At 39.8% G+C, this 17,082-nt stretch overlaps 1 protein-coding gene across 9 annotated transcripts in view; it reads left to right on the top strand.

Moving 5' to 3' along the window:
- Positions 1-17,082, top strand: part of herc4 (HECT and RLD domain containing E3 ubiquitin protein ligase 4) — a 72,010-nt gene that overhangs the window by 32,294 nt on the left and 22,634 nt on the right. For 7 of the 9 annotated variants that reach the window (XR_005007439.1, XM_036574729.1, XM_036574733.1 and 4 more), the window contains exons 8-10: positions 5,296-5,456; positions 6,560-6,636; positions 16,822-16,946. Coding sequence is in view for 7 of the 9 variants with exons in the window: in XM_036574729.1 (XP_036430622.1) it covers positions 5,296-5,456; positions 6,560-6,636; positions 16,822-16,946 (363 nt within the window). In the remaining 2 variants the exon portion in view is untranslated. Of the gene's footprint in view, positions 1-5,295; positions 5,457-6,559; positions 6,637-16,821; positions 16,947-17,082 lie in introns of those variants that run through there. The other 2 variants (XR_005007440.1, XM_036574736.1) reach the window with 2 other exon arrangements.

Below are 17,082 nucleotides of genomic sequence, written 5' to 3'. Positions count from 1 at the left end.
AGCTTGGGGGGAAGTGTATAACAATCTTATCCAAGAGATAAATTTGTCTCCGAATCCAAATTTATGTAAAACTGCAAAAAACTCACTCAACTCGATAGCCTTCTCCGCATCCAATGAAATGACAACTTCAGGATCAGAGGAGGAGTGTTCTGTGAAAATTGTATTCAAAAGAGTGTGGACAGTAAAAAAGAGATAACACCTCCTAATAACGCCATTTTGGTCCAGTAAAATTATATCAGGGTAAATTAACTTTAGCCAGAATTGTCACATCTACATTTAGAAGGGATATAGGCCTATAAGAGGCACAAGAAGTAGGGCCCTTATCTTTCTTCAAAAGAAGGGATATAGTTGCTTCAGTAAGAATTGAAGGTAGCACCCCAGATGCCAGGGACTCATTGTAAACTGTTAAAAGAAGGAGAGCCAACTTGTCAATAATTTTTTTTTAAATTTCACTGGAATGCCGTCAGGACCAGTTGCCTTATTGGCTTGCATAGCTCTGACAGAAACGGAGATCTCCTCGATACCTAAAAAGCCTAGACGGTTTATCGCTATACTCATAATAATTACTGCGTGCCTGCAACAACAATTGTTCAGCCTCAGTTGTGGTAATAAGATCAAATTCGGCTTGTAAATCGAGTCGACGTTTCAATTGAGCAGGTGTGGGATTAACCGAGTTAAGCTTATCTAAATCAGCGATTTCTTTCAATAGATCTTGCATCTTACGTTTATGTAATCTACTTCGGTGTGCTGTGAAGGAAGTAATTTGACCGCGTAAATAAGCCTTGAGAGATTCCCATAAGAGAGAAAAAGAAGTGTTTCATTCTTATTTGTAGCAATAAAATCAGCAATAGAGGATGAGATGAAATTGTTAAATGAATCGTCTGCTAATAGTAATGAGCTAAATCTCCAGGGGACTGGGGAAAAAGGGCAATTTGAAAATGTAATATTTATAGAGAGAGGGACATGATCAGGGATAACTATTGGGTAGTACTTAGAAGAGATAACTCTAGAAATAAGAGAATTATTGACAAAAAATAATCAATGCGGCAATAGGTTTGATGTGGATGAGAGTAAAAAAGAAAATTCCTTAACACCTGGGTTATAGAATCTCCAAGGATCGATAATACCAAATCTAGTTATAAAATCAGAAACTGACTGGGACATCAAATAATGAGGTGGTGAATGAGAATCCGATCGATCCAGAGCCGGGTCAATGGTATTTTTCAGATCTCCACCCATTATCAGGCGATGAGAGTTTAAGGAGGGAATGGAACTAAATAGCTTATGTATAAATTTTGGATCGTCAAACAATAAGATATCTACCACCCGCATCTGTGATAACATTGTCAAGAATAAAATGAATACCTCTTTTAGTTAAAACTGCCACTCCCCTGGTTTTGGAATTGAATGTTGAGTGAAAAATGTCGCCCACCCAAGGAAATTATGGCCTGAAATGATCGTTATTCCTTAAATGTGTTTCTTGTAAAAAAAAATACTACGTCAGCCTTCAAGCATTTCAAGTGAGCAGAGATTTTCGAACGTTTAACCAGGGAGTTCAGGCCTTTAACATTCCAAGAAAGCAATCTTACACAAGCTCCGTTGTCCACATTATGGAGAATGAAATCTGTCATTTAGACTGTATGTAATATAAAAAGCACAAAGAAGAAAGTCCTCTGAACATCTGGACATGAGCACAACAGCGATGACTCAACTTTGAGCCAGATCCCCTTAGGCAACACCCCTGATAGCATAGCATGGCTGCAGCAGCAGAGCCCGCAGAGCCGAGAACTTTGAAATTTGTGTGTGCGTGCATACATACATCTAAATACACCCACATTAAGCATAGGTGCATATCACTGTTCACCATAACAGACCTATATTTGCAAATGTGTGCAAAATGTTGAACAATAAATAATACTATAAAGTAGCAAAAAGCAAAGATATCTAAAAAAAAATTAAAAAATAACTCGTTATTCAACATGAAGTTGATCACTAGTAGTGATACAAAAACAAAAAACAAAAAAAAAAACGCGTGGCTCAGGAGATCAGCTAGATTTCGGTCTGATGTGCAAATATGCACAGTTCACCACCCAAAGAACTATGAAACACAATAACGAAATCTTTTGAAAAAAAGAGTTATAACTAGCAGTCTCATAACCATAGCAAACCCAGATAGCGAAGTTACTTGGCTGACGTGGCGACAAAAGTATTAAAATCAGTATTTGAAGATCTGGACAACAGCATAAACTTAAGCTGAAGCCTGCAAGCAGCCATTTGTAGGGCCCAAGCTGCCTTTTTCAGGTATGCCCAACATTTACTATTTTGGCTCCTCGGGTACATGTCAGAAGAGGTTTTTAGATACATATGAAGTTTAATCGTGATTGAAAAATTTAAAGGCTTTCAACTACCTGTGGAACTTCAATTAGACATATTTTAATGGATCTAATAGAACCTGATTCAAGATAGGACAAAGTAGTAGCATAAACATATTTCATGTCAATCAAACAAGCTTTTGCTGCATAATATTTTTTGGTTCCTGAGTCAATTGGATGGGATGCAAATTATTAACTTAATGTACTGTTTTGGTAAATGTGGTCTTGTACTTTGCAAATGCTGCAGTAAATGGACTTTATCTTTAGTTTGTGCATAGTGTGACAGACTTTAACTGAAACGCTGTTGTTTTTTTGTTGTGCTTATTAGTAGTGGTCCGTTTATAATGTGTTGAATTTAATAGTGTCAATCAGGTGGAGTGAAAAACAACTTATTAAAGTGATTTGTTAACTTTGGCCTCCAGTTATTTAATTATTGTTGCCATAAAAGGACTTCATCTTTGGTTTATGCATAGTATGACTAGTATGAATTTTTTTTAGTAACAATCATTTAATAATGTGTTGAATTTGACTCGTGAGTCAATTAGATAGAATGCAGAACTAACTAAATGAACTAATTAGGTAACTTTGGCTGCCAGTTACATAGTCTGAGACACTTTAAAGGAGAATCTACTGTTTTTTTTTATCTATTTATTGGTAGTTGTCATGTTATGGCTGCCTTTTATGTTAAAATGCTACAGTAAATGCTGCAGACTTTACACCAAATTGTGGTCTTTTTTAGGTCTACTTATTGGAAATGGTGATTTTATGATGTGTTGGCTCATGAGTCAGATGGAATCCAGAACTAACTAAATGAACTAATTTGGTAACTTTGGCTGTCAGTTACTTCAAAATGCTGTAATAAAATGGCTGCATATTTTTTTTATATCACATAGGCTGAGACACTTTAAACAAGAATCTACTGTTTTTTTTTTTATTATTGGTTGTGGTCATGTTGTGATCTATTGAATTTGGCTCATGGTTCATTTGGATGGAGTGCAAATTAGTAGGTTAGTGAACTGTTTGTGGTAGCTTTGGCTGCCTTTTATGTTAAAATGCTACAGTAAATCCTGCAGGTTTTACACCAAATTATGGTCTTTTTTTAGGTCTTCTTATTAGGAAATGGTCATTTGATGACGTATTGAATTTGACTCATGAGACAGTCTGATGGGGTACAAATAAGCTGATTTGGTAACTTTGGTTGCCAATAACTTTTAAAAAGTGCAGTAATTGAACTTCATCTTTGCTGTGTTCATATTATGAAAGATGTTAAACCAAAGGTTCCTGTTTTTGTGGTCTGCATATTGTTTTAGTAATTTTATAAATTGTTAAATTTGACTTAGGAGTCAATTAGATGGGGTGCAAATATACTAACTCAATCAATTTGGCAACTTCGGCTGTAAATGACTTGTACATGCTGCAGAATGACTTATTTGGGTCGTGCATAGTGTGAGACACACTGAACCAATTTCTGTTGTTTTTTGGAATACATACAGGAAATTATTGTTTTATAATGTGATGAATTTGCAAACATGTTCAAGATGTGGAATTAACGTTTCAGCACCCTCTATTAAGATATGTCCTCTACACTTTGCACCTTGTTTCAGTATTAGGCATTGAGCCTATGCCATGTTTGGTGTCAGTCGGACAGTGCCTTATTATCATTGCTCTACTGTTGTGAAAATATATAAATCACAATGTTAGATTCCGATACATTTTAGTCAAACACATCTAAGGGCAAAGTTGTTCAGACTGAAGACTTGAGGATTTTGTCACCATTTGCATTGCTTTAATTTAAACTGAGTGAGAGATATGTTAATTTTACAAAATTGATATATGATTACATATTGTAGCATCACCTAGAGGTTGATTTAGACCACACTTGACATGCTTCCTCAGAGTTTGATTCTTTATGTCTTTTCCGATTTTGTAATGAATCAGACAATGTATTTGTGAATTGCAGATAATGGAGTCATAAAACTCTGCTCAGATGGATTGCTTGACATGTTAGCAATATGAGCTCCACCCCTGTTTCTTGGAGGAGCCTGGACACTTCACAGTGTTGAAATTCCAACTTTTAATTATATAGATAATTATTAACATTCAGTCTCTTAGGATTCTTTTGACACCAAAGTTGTGCAGATTGTATGAAAACCCAGGGATTAGTTCGCACTCAAAATTGTGTGCAATTTTGCATAAAACGCAAATTATCTCAAAATGGGGAGAGCTATATGGTTGTTTTGTTTTTTTGTGTGCCATGAGACAACTAATCAGAAAAAAAAAGAATTTTGCCTCTACGACAAGAGATATTACCCAAAAATGTTTGAGGCTTTGCCACCATCTGGCCGATCAGACTGAATAACAGAGTTTCATGTCTATAAGACTTTCAGTTTGGTCTGAACAATTCATTTTACGGCAGAAAAAGAAGATGAAATATAGCTGCAAGTAGCAATCTGCGGGTTTAAGCACGCATCAGCCTCTTAAGCAGTTTGAGCCAACAATTCCTACCTAACAAGGCCTAATGCAGTTTGGGCCTTATTTACAGAGAGAGGATGAAAAATACAAGAAAGTCAGAGTTTATCAAAAGGCTTTAATTTGCCATAATTAATTTAATTTGCCAGAATTTGTCAAAACAAAAGGGTTCCATGCACCTACACCATTTGGATCCCTAATAAAGACAAAGGGTGGACATTTCCTGTGATATCTTTTCTGTTTTTTTCCTGACACTAAAAAATAATAACTGGTTTTAACTGGAAGCTAAATAAAGAAAGGGTGGTCTTTTGACTTTTGCACAGTTTTTTGTGGTTGTTAATAGTTGTGTTGTTATTATTACTTATTAATTAGTTGTAGTACAATTCAAGAGTTCTATTTTAATGATATCATAATTACAAAATATAATAATGCCCTGTTTGTGTTAATATGCAAGGCAACACACCTTAGCATTTATCCCATCCTCTGGAAAGATTGATTCTTTTGGGCTTGGTGGAAATGGTCAACTCGGCACACGGTCCACCTGCAACAGAAAGAGCCCTGCTCCTGTGAAAGGCCTATGGAAAGCTCACAATGACCCCACACCAATAGAGGCAGGTCAGTGCACTTACTGATCACATGCACTTGGTGATTGCATCTGTTTAATTAAAAGCTTTAAACAGATCTTTGTTAGACTGATGCACTATTAAAGGGGACCTATTGTGACTGAATGGTTTTCTCTTTCTTTTAGTGTGCTATAGCTTTTTATGCATGTAAACGGTCTACCAAGTCACAAAGCCAGAGTTAGTAACTTTCTCCCACAGAAACCACTTTTCTTAGCTGACTGAAATGCCTCATTGGAATTCCAGCTCTTTTCCTTTATTACAAGATGATGCAGTCTCGTAACACAATCCTTATTGCCTGCATACCGGCCTGTCACACCCTCACACGAGAGCTACAAAGTAAAAACTTACCAGTTTGAAATGTCTTGTTCCAGTCTAGCTTGTAAAGGTGGATTGGGTCTACAAACTTCATCTGCCAGACTTTGAGGTTCAGCCTGTGGTAACGCCGTTGTAAGAGTACCCACGGTGGGGTAGGGGTGGAACTTATAGCAGGATGCTGCTCTGGTGGTTGACCAGTCTGAACAGAGTGGGTGAGCTGACCAATCAGAGTACACTGGGCTCATCGGGAGGGGAGCTTAAAGAACAGGAGCTCTAAAAGAGCATTTCAGAGGGTGAATGAGGTATGCAGTATGAGAAAACGAAAGTGTTTTTTGTAAATCTATTCTAGAAGACCCCAAATATAAAATTATGAGCATAATTTGTCCCCTTTAACAGTTGCTTTAGTGTAGTGGTTCTCAGTCCTGGTCCTGGAGGGCCGCTGCTTTGCACATGTTAGTGTTATTCCTGCTCTCAACACACCTGATCCAGCTAATTAGAACCCCTTCTTGAGTTGGAATGTTTGTGTTACAATAGGAAAACACTAAAAGGCACTTGATAGGAAGCCTCCAGGTTCAAAGTTGAGAACCACTCAATTTATTTATTTTTGTACCAAACTGCAGGAGCAAAACACATTCAAGAGAGTTTACATACAGTTTACAATTAAATATATATTGTTTTATATTTTTTTTATTGTTTCATTATTGGATTTATAAGTTTTTTCTTCATCTGTATCTACATAAAGAAAACCAGTTGATCATATGTCTAAATTGTCTGTTTAAGAGATTGAACAGCTCTACTGTGTGAAGAGGATTTATGCTGGAGGAGACCAGAGCTTCGCTCACTGTCAGTGCCCTCAGGTATTTACATAAGTTCTCTAAGGTCTATTCTAAGTTTATTGTAAACGTTTTCTTAGCTTTTATGTCTGTTCTCAAGACTGGTAATTCCTAATAAGATAGCGTTAATGGGCCATAAATAACTACAAAATGGTGGACATAACTACAAAATGACCACAACTTTGTTTTGATGTGAGTGCAGACCTTTTGAATGTATGTACACTCTATGGCCAAAAGTACATGGACAGCACCTTTAATTATTGACTTAAGGTGTTTGAGCTACACTCATTACTAGGAGGTGTATAAAATCAAGCACATAGCCATGCAACGTCCATAAATAAACATTGGCAGTAGAATGGGTCATACTGAAGAGTTCAGTGATGAGACACTGTCATAGAATGCCACTTCTGCCACCTTTTTGAGCATTGAAGCATCTAGAAGCAACAACAGCTCAGATATGATGCGGTAGTCCACGCAAACTTACAGAGTGGGTTTGCTGAGTGCTGAAGAGAGTGATGCATAAAAATTGACCTATCCATTGCATCACTCACTACAGAGTTTAAAACTCTGTGGGAGCAACATCAGCACAAGAACCATGCTCAGGAGCATCATGAAATCAGGTCTGTTTAATGAGACAGTGTGCTAAAGTCAGCAGTGCTTTGGCCCGTGACGACCGGAGCCTGACATGTGGCCTAAGCCCCTTAGTTCCAGTGAAGGACATTAATAATGCTATAGCATACAAAGAGATTTTAGACTATTATATGCTTCCAGTTTTGTGGCAGCAGTTTGGGAAGACTCTTTTTACGTCCCAGCATTACTGTGCCCCTGTGTACAAAGCAGGGTCCATCAAGACAAGTTTGTTGTAGAGGAACTCCAGTGGCCTGAGCTCAACCCGATTGAGCACTTAGGGATGAATTGAAACGTTGAGTGTGAACCAGGTCTTCTCATACAAAATCAGCCTCAGTCTACAAATGCTCTTTTGACTGAATGGGAATAATTTCTTAAACATACTCCAAAATCTTGTGGAAAGCTTTCCCAGAATAATGGTGGTTATTATACTCCCAAAGGGGAGAGGGGCAGCTCCATATTAATGCCTGATATTATGGAATGGGATGTTCAGTAAGCTTATATATACGGTGCGATGGGGATGTGTCCACATAATTTTGGCCATGTTGTGTGTGTGTGTGTGTGTGTGTGTGTGTGTGTGTGTGTGTATGTGTATACTGTATGAACAAAAGTATTGGGACACACCTCTTAATCAGTAAATTCATTGTTTCATTCAGTCCCATTGCCGCTGATGTATAAAATCAAGCACTTAGCCATGCAGTCTGCCTTTACAAACATTTGTGAAAGAATGGGTCATTCTAAAGAGGTCACTGAATTTGAGCGTGGTACTGTAATAGGATGCCACTGTTGCAACAAGTCAGTTTGCAAAATTTCTTCCCTCCTAGATATCCCACGATCAATAGTGTTATTGAAAAGTGGACGCATTTAGGGACCACAGCAACTTAGCCACAAAGTGGCGGACCTTGTAAAGTTACAGAGCAGGGTCGCCAAGTGCTGAGGTGCATAGTGCATTAAAGTGAAAAACACTCTGCTCACACAGTAACTGCAGAGTTCTAAAACTCCTCTGGCATTAACATCAGCACAAAAAACTGCGCTAGGAGATTCATGGCATGGGTTTTCATGGCTGAGCAGCTGCATGCCAGCCTTACATTACCAAGCACAATGGCAAGCATCAGATGGAGTAGTCTAAAGCACACTGGACTCTGGGGCAGTGGAAACGTATTTTGTGGAGTGACAAGTCATGCTTCTCTATCTGGCAGTCTAAAGGACGAATCTGGATTTGGCAAATGCCAGAAGAATGTTACTTGCCTGACTGCACTGCGCCAACTGAAAAGTTTGGTGAAGGAGGGATAATGCTATGGGTTTGTTTTTCAAGGGTTGGTTTAGGCCCCTTAGTTCCAGTGAAGGGAAATCTTAGTGCTTCAGCATACCAAGACATTTTGAACAATTGTATGCTTCCAACTTGTGGGAACAGTTTTATGGAAGGCCCTTTTCTGTTCCAGCATGGCTGTGCACCAGTGCACAAAGCAAGGTCCATAAAGGCATGGTTGAGTAAGTTTGGTGTGGAAGATTTTGACTGGTCTGCACAGAGCCTTCAACTTGGCTCCATCGGGCACCTTTTGGATGAACTAGGACGGAGATTGAGAACCAGGCCCTCTCGTCCAACGTCAGTGTCTGACCTCACAAGTGCTCTTTTGGATGAGCAAAAAGTCCCACAGATACACTCCAAAATCTTGTAGAAAGCCTCCCCAGAAAAGTGGAAGCTGTTATAGCTGCAAGGTGGGGGAGGGCAGCTCCATATTAATGCCTATGGATTTAGAATGGGATGTCCTAAAAGCTCCTGTAAGTGTACTGTGTAGGTGTGCCAATACTTTACTATAATGTATATGCAGATATATAAATTTTACATTTATTTGTATAAAATATACAGAATTGAATCAAGACCAACATGTTTCCAGTGTCTTGAGCTAAAATTCAACAACTGCAGTAAAGACAGCACAGTCTGTAGCAAACTTACTGGCTTAAGGTATTTTACTTTTTAATACTGTACAATACAAGGCGTGCTAGTAACACATCAGTACAAGCTGTGTTACTAACACAACCCTTATTATGAAAGAGGACCTGAGGCTGTTACGTATTATTACCGTCTATTTATCTATATATACTATATATACATTATATATATATATATATATAATATATATATCTATATATATAATATCATATATATGTATATATATAACCCTCAAATTTAGGGCCAAAAGTAATTCAGATCTACAACCATCATCATCATCATTGACCACTTAGTCCAGATAGGGTCACGGTAGCAGTTGGGAGAGCGGAGAATCTCAGATGACCCTGTCCCCCGCAACTTCCTCCAGCTCATTCCCAGGGACTCCAAATACACCCTGTGCCTGGTACACCCCCACCGGGAGGCGTCCAGGGGGCATCCGGATCAGATGCCCGAACCACCTCAACTGGCTCCTCTCAATGCGGAGGAGTAGCAGCTCTACTCCGAGCTCCTCCCAGATGACCGAGCTCCTCACCCTATCAAGTGGAGTGTAGCCCGCCACCCTGCGAAGAAAGCTCATTTCCGCCACTTGTATTCACGATCTTGTATGTGGCCGATCTAACAATACATCTTCCCATCACTCATGAACAAGACCCCGAGATACTTAAACTCCTCCACTCACTCCGCTGTAAACAGCTCCAGTGAGCGCTGGAGGCATCCATGCAATCCAGCCAAAAGAACAACATCATCTGCAATTAGCAAAGATGCCATCCTCCAGCCTCCACACATAATGCCCTCCTGACCTCGGCTACACCTTGACACCCTGTCCATGAAATATCACAAACAGGAGTGGAGACAAGGCTCACTCCTTGGCAGAGTCCAACGCTAACACTGAAAGAGCCTGACTTAATGCTGAGTATACGAACACAGCTCTCACTCCAGGAGTACAGAGATTGAATGGCCCAGAGTAGTAGCCCCGGCACCCCATACTCCTGGAGGACCTCCCACAAGATATCTCAGGGAACAAGGTCGTAAGCCTTCTCCAAATCCACAAAACACATGTAGACTGGGTTGGCAAACTCCCATGCCCCCTCAACAATCTGTGAGAGGGTGAAAAGCTGGTCCATTGTTCCACGGCCGGGACGAATCCGCATTGTTCCTTCTCAATCTGAGGTTCAACTAATGGTCTCCTTTCCAGCACCTTGGCCAGGGAGGCTGAGCAGTGTGATACCCTGGTAGTTGGCACACACCCTCTGGTCCTCTTTCTTAAAAGTAGGGACCACCACCCCGGCCTGAAGAGCTTGCCAACTACATCAGAGACCTCCACCAGGGAAATGGATCTTGACACGCCAGAAGCCTCTGGCCCTGACTCACGTGAGGGGGCATGTCTCTGGGATTAAGGAGTTCCTCAGAGTGCTCCTTCTACCGACTGACAATATCGTCATTTGAAGTCAGAGTTTCTCCACCCTTCCCGAATACAGCTTGGGCGAAGCCACCCCGACCGCTCCTGAGTCGCTGGACAGTTGTCCAGAACCTCCTCGAGGCCGACCGAAAGTCATTTTCCATGGCCTCACCAAACTCCTCCCAAGCCCCGGATTTTGCTTCCGCCACCATTGCTGCTGCCACCTGTCTTGCCTGTCGGTACCTATCTGCTGAGTCGGGAGTCCTCCGGGCCATCCAGTCCCTAAAGACCTCTTTCTTCAGCTTGACGGCCTCCCTCACCACCGGTGTCCACCAGGGGGTTCTTGGGTTACCGCACTTACAGGCACCCACAAGCTTTTGGCCACAGCTACGCCTGGCAGCTTCCACAATGGAGATGTTGAACAGGGTCCATTCAGACTCCTTGTCCCCTACCTCCTCCAGGACATGAGAAAAGCTCTCCCGGAGGTGGGAGTTAAAATTATTCCGAACAGGGGCCTCTGACAGTCGTTCCCAGCACACCCTCACTATTCGCTTGGGCCTACCAGGTCTGACCATCAGTCTTCCCTGCCATCTGATCCAACTCACCACCAGATGGTGATTGGTTGACAGCTCAGCACCTCTCTTCAGAACATATGGTCCCAAGTCAGATGAAATGACAACAAAGTCAATCATTGACCTTTGACCCAAGGAACTCTAGTACCATGTACACTTATGAAAATCCTTGTGTTCGAACTTGGTGTTCGTTATGGACAGTCCATGCCTAGCACAGAAGTCCAATAACAATTCACCTTTCGAGTTTAGATCGGGCAGGCCGTTCTTCCCAATCACACCTCTCCAGGTCTCCCAGTCATTGCCAACATGAGCACTGAAGTCTCTCAGTAAGACCATGGAGTCTGTAGGCGGGGCCCTTTCCAGAACCCCGCCCACTCGCTCTAAGAAGGCCGAATACTCCGACCTTATGTTTGGTGCATAAGCACACACAACAGTCACACACAAGAGAGTTTTCCTCTCTGTGATTTTAATTCGTGTTGAGGCGACCCTCTTGTCCACCAGGACAAACTCCAACTGCATGGCAGTATCCCCATACCCGCCCCTCGCCTCTGACCCTGTGCAACCCCTGAGTAGAGAGGGACCAGCCGCTATCAAAGAGTTTGGTTCCAGAGCCGACACTGTGGGTGGAGGTGAGCCCAACTATATATAGTTGGTACCTCTCAACCTCCTGCACAAGCTCCAGCTCCTTCCCCCCCAGTGAGGTCACATTCCACGTACAAAGAGCCAGTTTCTGCCTATATGGCACTGCACCAGTCCCCTATGCTGGACCTTGCGAGTGGTGGGCCCACATGGTCCCCCCTACATTACCTTTTCGGGCTGAGCCCGGCCGGGTTACGTGGGCTGCACGGCCACCATACGCTCACCGAGGAACACTACCCCCAGGCCTGGCTCCAGGGTAGGTCCCAGTAACCCTCTCCCAGGCAGGGTACACGGTTTTCTGTGTCCTTTTGTCAACCCCATTTCCAAAACAGATGGGATTGCCAACAGGTCAGTAACATGATTGTATATAATTATGATTATATATGAAATTTATGTAATTATAATTATATATATAAAAAAAGCGTCCCAGAGAGGCTGAGTCGTTTAGAAGTAAAGATGAAGAGGGGTTCACCACTCTGTGAAAGAGTGCACAAGCAAGTTCAACAGTTCAAGAATAACATTTCTCTTCATAAAACAGCAAGGAACTTTTGCTTTTCATCATCTACGGTACATAATATCATTAAAAGATTCAGAGAATCTGGAGAAATCTCTGTATGAAAAGGACAAGGCCAAAAACCAGTATTTCCTGGCCATGATCTTTGGTCCCTCAGATGGCACTGCATTAAAAACAGACATGATTCTGTGGTGGAAATCACTGCATGGGCTCAGGAACACTTCTGAAAACCACTGTCTGTGAAAACAGTTTGTCGCTGCATCCACAAATGCCACTTCAAACTCTAAAACACAAAGAAGAAATCATATAGAAACAGGAACCAGAAATGCTGCCACCTTCTCTGGGCCTGAGCTCATTTAAAATGGACTGAGAGGAAGTGGAAAAGTGTCTTGTGGTCCAACGAATCAACATTTGAAATTCTGTTTGGAAATCATGGACACTGCGTCCTCCGGCCAAAAGACCACTCAGTTTGTTATCAGTGCACAGTTCAAAAGTCAGTATTCATGATGGTATAAGGGTGCATTAGTGGACATGGCATGGGTAATGTGCACGTGTGAAGGCACCATTAATGCTGAACGATGTATACATCATATGTTTTGGCAACATATGCTGCCATTCAGACGACTGAGGCTGTGTCTGAGTCCCGAACATTAACAGGAAGACTATTCCAAAGCTGGGGGGCTTTGTATGAGAAGGCTCTCACCCCTGACGTAACTTTACTAATTCTAGGTACTAATAGTAAGCCAGCACCTTGTGATCTAAGTAGGCGTGCATAATGGTTCATAATGGGAGAGAGGTTCACTCAGGTACTGAGGGGCAAATCCATTTACAGCTTTATAAGTCAGTAAGAGAATTTTATAATTAATGTGAAATTTAACTGGTAACCAATGTAGGTTTGATAGAACTGGGCTGATATGGTCAAATTTTCTGGTTCTAGTAAGAACTCTGGCTGCAGCATTCTGGACTAACTGAAGCTTGTTGAGGCTTTTGCTCGGACATCCAGTCAGCAGGGCATTACAGTAATCTAGCCTTGAAGTAATAAATGCATGAACTAACTTTTCTGCATCCTGTAGAGATAATGCATTTCTCAACTTAGCAATATTGCGGAGATGCAGGAAGGCTGTTCTAGTAATATTAGTTTTATGTGCGTCAAAGGACAGATCAGGGTCTATCATGACCCCAAGATTTTTTACAGGTGAGCTTGATACAACTGAAAAATTGTTAAGTTTAAGTGTAAAATTAGACAGTTTGTTTCTAGCTGCTTTTGGACCAAGAAGTAGAACCTCTGTTTTATCCGAGTTAAGAAGGAGAAAATTACTCGACATCTGGTCTTTTACGTCTTTTATACAGTCCTCAATCTTGCCAAGTTTAATTTTATCATCTGGTTCGCTTACTAAATATAACTGAGTGTCATCGGCATAACAGTGGAAGTTTATGCCGTGTTTACTGATAATGGTGCCCAGTGGTAGCATATATAGTGTGAATAATACAGGTCCTAAAACAGAGCCTTGTGGAACACCATACTTTACTTTTGCGAGGGCAGATGATTCACCGTTTAAATTAACAAACTGATAGCGATCGGTGAGGTAGGACCTGAACCAGGAAAGAGCTATTCCTGTTACTCCTACAAGGTTTTCTAGTCTATCTAATAAGATAGCGTGGTCTATTGTGTCAAATGCCACACTAAGATCGAGGAGGACTAACAGAGACACTTTTTATTGGTCAGAGAATAATAATAGATCATTTACTATTTTTACTAGTGCTGTCTCTGTACTATGATGTGGCCTAATTTGAGATGGGTCTATAATTTGATAGTTCGCAGGGAGCGAGGTTAGCTTTCTTAATTAGTGGTCTAATTACTGCTAGTTTAAGAGATTTTGGGATGTATCCAAGGCTAAGAGAGGAGTTTATTATTGAGAGAATAGGCTTGGTTATTTCTGGCAAAATTTCCTTGAGTAAACCTGTAGAAATCGGATCTAACATACAAGTAGATGAGTGGAAGAAACGATTTTAACTATATAATTTTCTTGAAGTAAGGTAAATGATTCCAGCCTCTCTGCAGGGATCATAATATTCTCAAGATTGAGGCTGGCATTATGGGAAACAGGTTTGTAGATTTTAACTATGCATTCTGAATTTTCTGCCTAATTTTTTCAATTTTATCACTAAAGAATTTCATAAAATCATTGCTGCTATAGGCTAATGGTATCTGGGGTTCACTAACTGTTTTGTTCTCTGTTATTTTAGAGATGATTTGTAAGTGCTGAAAAGTAATCTAGGATTATTCTTATTGTTTTCTATGTGAGAGGAGAGGTAGGCTGAGCGTGCTGAAGTAAGTGCTCTTCTATAGTCTATAAGGCTCTCCTTCCAGGCAGACTGGAACACTTCTAGCTTAGTCAGGTGCCATTTTCGCTCCAGTTGTCTGGCAGTCTGTTTTAAAGCGTATGATCATTATACAAAGTATGACCATTATACCAAGGGGAGAGTTTTTTCTGCCTTATTATTTTACTTTTTAATGGAGCCACACTATCTAGAGTAGGCCTTGCTTATTTTAGCAAGACAATATCAAACCACATTCTGCATGTATTATAGCAGCATTGCTCCATATTAAGAGTCTGGCTGCTACACTGACCTGCCTTCAGTCCAGACCTGTCACCCACTGATAACATTTAGAGCATTATGAAATGAAAAATACGACAAATGAGCCCCCAAACTGTTGAGCAGCTGAAATCCTGTATCAAATAAGAATGGGGAAAACATTTCACTTTCAAAACTACAGCAGTTGGTCTCCTCAGTTCCCAAACGCTTACAGAGTGTTGTTAAAAGAAGAGGTGATGAAACCCAGCTTTTTTGGAACGTGTTCTTTGCATGTAATTTTCAAAAAAACAATAAAATTTCTCATTTTCAACATTTCATATGTCGTCTTTTTGGTATTTTCCTTAAAAAACATGGTTTACATGATTTGCATATCATTGCATTTTATTTTTATTTACATTCTGCACAGCGTCCCAACTTTTTTTGAAATGGGGTTGTAATTTAAAGATCAGATTTTTTGTGTTTACTAATTACATTTAATACAAATGTAATCAAGGCAAAATGAGTTTATTTATATAGCACCTTTCATACACTGCATTCATTCAAAGTTCTTTACAAATGAGAAAATACAGTGATATTTAAAATTCAAATAAAAAGATGTAGGAGAATAGCAATTAACAAATATTATTAAAATAATTATAAACAATAGATTTAGAAGAAAAGAAACCAACATTAAATTAAAAATCATATGTAAAAATTAAATTGGGATAATAAAGTGCCGTTACAGGATAGAAATGCTAACAGTGTTTTAAACTGAACTAGAAGCCCTCTCAGATAGGAATGTTATCAGCCCACATTTAAAAGTGTCTAGTGTCAGGGCTTTTCTAATTCTCTCTGTCAAATGATTCCATTTAAGAACAGAATATTGGCTAAACACTGCTTCTCTGTGTTTAGTCTTTATCTTAGGTAAGACTAACTGAGTTTTTCCTAATGATCTGGGAGTTCTGCTCAACTCATATCACTGCAGCATATCAGACAAATATGCTGGTTCTACACCATTAGGCAATTTATAGACCAGTAATAATACGTTAATGTCTATTCTGTTACGTACTGAACAGAATTTGGCCAAGAGGAAGTATGCATAAATTAAATAAGAGTAGCCAAAGAATTGTCATTCTCCAAGAAATGCTATTTTGTATTTTGACAAAGATGTTTTTTCCATGCAGGTATGAACTGAACCGTTTTAGGACAGTTCCTGAGAGTCCAACCCAGCTCTCAAGTCTATATATAAGCATTTCATGGTCAGTGGTGTCAAAGGCAGCATTGAGATCGAGCAATAGAAGATATTTTTCAGAGTCTGAATTTAAATGAATATAATTAATGACCTTAATTAGAGCAGTCTCAGTACTATAATTAGGCCAGAATTTTGACTGCAATTTGTCTAGACAGCTATTTAAGCACAGAAAGCCCAGGAATGCCCGTTCTTAAACTCTAACACCAAGTTTTGAAAACTCATTTCCTGTCATTTTTGTAGAAGTTTGTAACAATTCTGACAGTATGTGTTCTGAAACCTGAAGAGGCATTTTGTAAGTTTCTTCATAGTAGCCAACAGGAATTTTCTAATTGCTCCGTCTGCAGCACTACTGTAAAAACAAAAAAATAAACAAGAAAAATACTCACTTTTGGTTTCGTAGTGCTCCTGACTTGTCTATAAATAATGAGCTCAAACACTGTAGCTCAAAAAAAAAAATACATAAACTTCTGAAAATAAAGAAACGAAATGAATCACTTTCTGAAATCTCTCAGTTCAAAGATGTGTTTATTGATGTTGCCCAAGCAAATATATAAGCCTGATAGTTAGTAATTCTTTAAAAAAAATTAAGTATAATCTGATTACATCTGTTTTGGTTTGGTAATCAAATTACATATTCCACAATGCATGGACCTGACCAATGTACATTTCTTTCAGAATGTTTCTCCTCCAGATGATCTCAGAAGGCACAACTGTGATCAACATGTCTTAACACTGAAAGATGACCTCATTCAGAAGTGGCTGAGCCATGGTCATGGAAGACTCTTACCAGAAATGACAGAGTACAGTACTAACATTATGTTGTACTTGAAATTAGTGAAGTTTATTTTTTCTTCAGCTTCTCTAGCTATCTGTTTGTTTTACATAATGCTGACATAATGAATTTGTTGTACTAATTTTAAACTATATTATACAAAC

The sequence above is a fragment of the Colossoma macropomum genome, unplaced genomic scaffold (genome assembly GCF_904425465.1).
Source record: "Colossoma macropomum unplaced genomic scaffold, Colossoma_macropomum, whole genome shotgun sequence".
Taxonomy (NCBI): Eukaryota; Metazoa; Chordata; class Actinopteri; order Characiformes; family Serrasalmidae; genus Colossoma; species Colossoma macropomum.
This window is presented reverse-complemented; position numbering and strand designations above follow the sequence as displayed.